At 45.6% G+C, this 6,000-nt stretch overlaps 1 protein-coding gene across 1 annotated transcript; it reads right to left on the bottom strand.

The window, feature by feature from the left end:
- Window positions 1-4,568: 4,568 nt before the first annotated feature.
- LOC135898077 (AH receptor-interacting protein-like) lies at window positions 4,569-5,878 on the bottom strand. The gene has a single exon (XM_065426820.2). It carries the CDS (start codon window positions 5,662-5,664, stop codon window positions 4,687-4,689), a length of 978 nt encoding a protein of 325 aa, XP_065282892.1. The 5' UTR covers window positions 5,665-5,878; the 3' UTR covers window positions 4,569-4,686.
- Between the last annotated feature and the right edge of the window lie 122 nt (window positions 5,879-6,000).

Raw genomic sequence — 6,000 nt, 5'->3', positions numbered from 1 at the left:
GTTCGGTACGTATGGAAGTCAGCAATTGGTCAGTGCTCGTAGTGCATATTACTGCTTTTCTTTTTCTGCCACGCAGCGTCAGTCATTTAATGTTCCCCGTAAGAATAGGAACCAGTATAATTTCTAGAATCGCCCCTTTTTTCTTTCTGGAGCACATAGCTGAATGCAGGGTATCGAACTGGAACTAACTAAATTCACTAATTAATTTCTTCATAGAATACTTCGCGGAGCATATTGTAATTTACAGCTGAGCTTGCAAGGCGTATCCGCTTGGAATGAATTTCGAGAATGACACGTTTGTAGCTTTTCGCCATCATACTCGCCGTAAAAATGCACTCTAGTTACACTTACCTTTTTTTGAAAAAAGAAAACGCTCTTTTACGCATTGAAGCACAAGAGTAACTGGAACGCCCATATTGCATCTCAGGGAAATGATATCTCGAAACTGGTATCATCTTGCAGATTCATTTCAAGTGGATTCGTCTTGCAATATTACCGGCTGCAAATTTTAAATTGCAATATGTGCCATAAAGTAATTAATTAGGAAGTGCATTAGTGCATTTCTTGGTAATTAGTTGAATATGTGTGTCGATTTGTTGTGCTAGTAGTGCCCACCTTTTCGAATAAACCAGCTCGAGGACAACAAATATGCTATCTGCCACAGGCAATTTATGAAAATTCCCAAAAACTTAAGAATTATCACAGCGTATATACGTATACAAAAATTAACCGTTGAAATAAAGAAAAGCTTCCTAGCAGGATGGTGTATTTCAATCGCACAGGTTGAAGTACGTGCAATAAAAATGACATATTGCTTCTTACACATGCTTCAGAACCGTGGTGTTTAAATAGATGCTTTATAAGTTACTGTCCCGGGCTCTTGCAAATGTTTTATTTATAATAAACGGGTATGACTATGCATGACTATGTTAGGAAGAGTTGCGCGTATAAAAGAAGGAACGCAGGAAGAAAGGAACGAGAAAAACAAAACAAATTCACTAATGGCCCAAAGCACAAACTGTTCACAAAACCTCTTTATTAGCACCGATTAACAACAGGAAGTTGAGCAAGAATTAAAAATAATGTTACTGGGCCTTTGCACCGACATACGTGTGATATCAACTAAACAAGCCAACGAGGCTTCCTCAGAAATTTTTTTTTTAATGAGTTAACGCTGGCTTCGATTCAAGGTTTACCTCCCTACTTTTCCTCCTCGACCTGAATACTTGCCTCAGGCTATTGATGATATTTCTTGAGAACTCATGCCAGTTTAGTTTATCGTAAGTGTACTGATTACACCCACAAGCTCTTTAGTGGTGTTGCCCTATGAGCTCTCGGCTCTTAAGTGGATCAACGGCAAATTGACGGTGACTCTGCCGCACATTGCCGACAGCACGATTTACTGCTTGCACTTCTGACACTGTATGCACGGCCGCCGTGTAATAAATATGGTTACTACTTTAAGTGGCAACTTAATTTCGGCTGTTTAAACACGTGAAGGCGAGCCAAAAGAGCAGTTTTCGATGACGTGAATTCTCGACTGATTTTCCGTGCCCTAAAGGTAGCTTCTCCGCATAGTAACGTATAAAGCAGCGAAGCTGCCCTTCTCGTTAGCCAAACTGCAAATCATTGCAGAGTGTGCTATTATTATTGCGAGAGCAATTATATGGACACTTCAGGCGCATTTTTTGCCCTCGCCGAGACGTTCCGCATAAAGTCCAAGTACGATAACACCGTCACCGCGCGCCGTATGCTGTATGTGCGAGTGAAAGCGCGCGAGGGGAGCCGATGACCGCGGCTCAATCCGCGCGCGGAAGGGAGAGGAAGGGAGGAAAGCGGGGAGGAAGCACGACATCTTCCGTCGCGCGCAAGGCACCGGGGAGAGGTGAGGAAGGGGCAGGGGGCGGCATTGTACTCTGGCAGCAACTGCGTATGCGCGGCCGCGCGCGCCGTATCTTGAAAGCGATCTGGGTGTGGAGTCTAGGCCGTCTAGGTGCGCCGACGGCTCATACCTTTGCGCGTGCTGTGTTCTCGCCGCTCAGTTTGTGTTGAAGCGATAGAGAGCACGAAGAATTGAATTCTGGCGTTTTACGTGCCAGATCCGCGATTTGATTATGAGGCACGCCGTAGTGGGGGACTCAGTATTAACTTTGACCGCCAGGGGATCTTTAACGTGCCCACAATGCACGGGACACGGGCGTCTCTCGATTTTGCCCCCATCGAAATGTGGCCTCCGCGACCTCGTGCATAGCAGCGTAACACCATAGCCGCTGAGCTACCGGCGCGGGTGATAGAGAGCACGAAGTTCACTTCACTCACTGCTGCTGCCGCACTTCCTAACACCAGTGTTCTGACAGCGAGTGTTCGCGGTCATCGAGTGTGATGTGTTCATGTTTGCCAGTGCGCGCAGACACCATGGCTGTTGATTCAGTTAGGAAGCGAATGTTTACATGTTTATATGGACTATAGGACTACTATCCTTATTTTGTATAACTGTGTACTAATTTGCTAGAGCAATCGATGTCTCGCCTTTCGGGCGACACTGATACTTTTTTCTTTTTAGCACTTTAGCTAGCTAACTGCAGGAGTGTGCTGGTCCGGGCTGGTCGGTACATCATTGGGACGGGAACAAACAGCGCTTGGACAAGACGAAGTGAGTACCGCAGACAAGGCGCTGAACTAACAACCACTCGTTGAATGCAGGGAATGCAATATGTACAAAACAGGCCCAGCTTAGAAGGCCAACAAAACATGGTATCTGAGCCGGGATACCAATGAAACAATCACACCATGTGCATCGTCATAGCAGGCTGCCACGTTTTTAACAAATAGTTAATCTCACAGCTACGCAGAGAAACAGAGGGTACGCTGACGCAGGAGTTTCCATGCGATTGGATGCAAAACGCTTCGCAAATCTCGCGTGCTCTTTGTTCTGTATATCTTCCTAACCTTGTGCATTTTTCAAAGATAGGTTTGCGGCTGCATTCTTTGCTGTGCAGGGCTAAATGACTAGGTACTGACCTTTTCAGTGAGTACGCATGCTATCTCAACCAGTCGTTCAAACATGGGCCTGTTTGGCCAATGTAGCAGCGTTTGCAGTCGAGCAGAATCTTATAAACTGCGTGTGCGTAGTCAATGAAAAGTGTTCTTTGTTTTCTTTTCACAGCTAGATTAATAAGTAATCTGTGTTAATTTGTTAAAAGAAAGTTATGACGACGCAAGTTATGTGATAATTTCATTGCTATCCCGGCGCAGATACCGTGTTTTACAGCGGAACTGTATTTGTCTACCCTCCCATACATTTATCAATGTCCGTGCCTCAAAACTCCCATGCCCTCTATGAGGAAGCAAAGCAAACCAGTAAGGCATGTGGAAAGCTAAGGAACCACCCAACACACAAGTTGATACAATGTTTACTAGAGGGAACTCTGGCGCTAGTGTCTGCGGAAGCTTAAGGGAGCTGCAATCGGTGCAGTTCAGCCAGCGTGGGAATTATGGGAAGTGCATGGATTTGCCTATAAGCTTCGTCCTTCTAGCTTCAACCGTCTCTTCGACTTTGTCGCCAAGTACTCTGTTAAATAAACAGTATTAAAATCATCCTCCGGCAAAATTAGAACACGGGACATATAAGCACAGAAGCCCTACATTGTAACCATTACGCCACGGGCGCATGCACCGACAAGTGATATCGAACGCCCTTACGAATTTCTTGCGGGCAAGCCAGCATCTTGAGACGCTTGGCGCGTTTCAATCTGGACACTTCGATAGGTTGAGCCGCTATCAGTAGAGATTGTGCGTGTTCGCAGAGTATATATTCTACGGACCCGGAAGAGAAAAGCCCCAATATAAGTGAAGCTTTACACTCAGTGGTGTGCTTTGTCTTTTTTACAGCTCCGCTAGTAGCCCACATTGAGAGAGTTGCAATGCCTGCGAATTTTTGTTCATCTTGTGCGCTGGGCCTGTGTTTTGTATATATTGCATTCCCCGCATAAAACCAGTGGTTGTTAGCAGTTCAGCGCGCCTTGTCTGCCGTCCTCACTTTGTCCCGTCCGGGCGCTGTTTGTTCCCGTCCCAATAGCTAACTGCAGTATAGATTATTAAATATTGTATGTTTCGTTTTTAACGCGCTATTTTTCAGTGCCCGCTTTAGAGACAGAGTTTGTGCTCGAGTCTGTATATTTTGACGACACAGCGAATGCCTCTTTCTTATGATAAGTTTGCTGGGCAATTTTCTCACTTGCGTGTTTTTCACCTTTGCAGGCTTGATACAACAGAGACGCCACAATACGGAAAGTTCGCCAAAACGCTCTACCTTATTATTTATAGCACACGGGTAATCGACTTCAATAATAAAAGAAAAATTACAATCGAGTAGTTTACCTGCATTTTATACCCATCCATTTTAAGAACTATTCATACATTTACCGAACAACAGGCCTTGCGGTGTTGTCACACGACTGTAAGTAAGGAAGACAAAATTAGTGAGAGCAGAGACACTTACAGCAGCAACAAATTACGAAGATTAAAAAAGTAATAATAAACAGGCAAGAAAAGAAACAAAACACATAGGAAGGTGCCAACAACAGTAAAAATTTATTCTCTGCAACATCGACAAGCGGAAAGCTCTTTTCGGCGCTCACGCAGCAGTTCTCAATTGACTTGAGCGTACAGGTATGACAAACTTGATCACTTGAACATGCTCATAAGTTTGGTACTGTCTTCCTTGTTCTTTTTCTTTTCTTCTGCTTCGAGCCTCTTGAGCTCTATGTTCACAAGCTTCGAAAGAGACGGGTCAACTTCCCGAAGCTTTAGCAGATCCGTGCGACAGTCGTTCGGACTCCAAGAGCCGAAGTAGGCTTTTGCCCGCCGAAACAGAGCCTTTGCGTTGTTGGGATCCTTGCTGAGCACTTCGGAAGTGTGGCGTATGACCTCGTAGAATTCGCCCCGGTTAAGGAGGCACTGCGAGTAATTCAGGAGAATCGGCACTTTCATCTTGTACAACTCGTTCCACTCCTCGTCGCCCGGTTTCTCGCGAAGCAGTAAACTTTCCAAGTGTTCGAGTGCTTCCCTGTACTTGTTCACGGCTGTGTCAATGTCGCCCGCTTGAAATGCCCGATTGCCCTGCTCCTTCAAGGCAGGTACGGCACCTAGTCTCTCTTCGGCCGTCATCGCCCAGACGTCCTTTTCATACTCGCCCGGCTCTTCCACCTTGAGCAGTTCAAAGGTACACGATAAGTCCACCAGTTTCTCCGCTAGCTTATCTAGGTCTGCGTGACCAGTGGTATACTTCTCCTCCATCATACCGCAACAACGGCGCTTGTGTGGCTTCCCAACGCCGGCGAATGCGCGGTAGCTTTGCGATACGAGCGTATAGTTGTCTAGCAAACATTTATTTATCGTAAACTCGGCCACTTCCTTCACTTTCATAGACTTGATGCACTGCTCCACAACGGGAAGCTTAAATTCTTTGCCGATGAGCAGTTCCATGGGGCGATTAAGCTTGCGGCTGTCATCAATAACGCCGTCCGGATCATCTTCATCGGTGCTTAAGCGCTTTACACAAAAGTTGAACGTGCACTTCGCACCCTTTTCGAAGCGAGGGATATCGCCGACGCCAGGATAAATCACCTTCTTCTGAACGAACTTCGATATCGCAGGGTTCATGTTTGCAGACGAGACTAGCACTTACTGCTCTGAAAACTACAATCGCACAAGATACAGCGTAGCTCAGGAAAGCAGTTACTCATGCTACTTCCATCAGGTGCGACTCACCTGCCTTAGTAACTGCCCCACCAGCTGATACGCACAAAAACATCGACGAACAGAACGCTGAAAGCACCGACAGCTTCTGTTCAAGACAACCGAAGAGCAATATTGACGGTAGACGTGAGACTTAAAACGATGTTATTACAACGTCAAATATCCGAACTAACAATTACTTTCGCATTGGAAATAACTAATCCTAAAACAATTTCACTTCATTTTTACTCAAAACAAGCT

Source organism: Dermacentor albipictus, chromosome 3 (assembly GCF_038994185.2).
Source record: "Dermacentor albipictus isolate Rhodes 1998 colony chromosome 3, USDA_Dalb.pri_finalv2, whole genome shotgun sequence".
In the NCBI taxonomy this organism is placed as follows: Eukaryota; Metazoa; Arthropoda; class Arachnida; order Ixodida; family Ixodidae; genus Dermacentor; species Dermacentor albipictus.
This window is presented reverse-complemented; position numbering and strand designations above follow the sequence as displayed.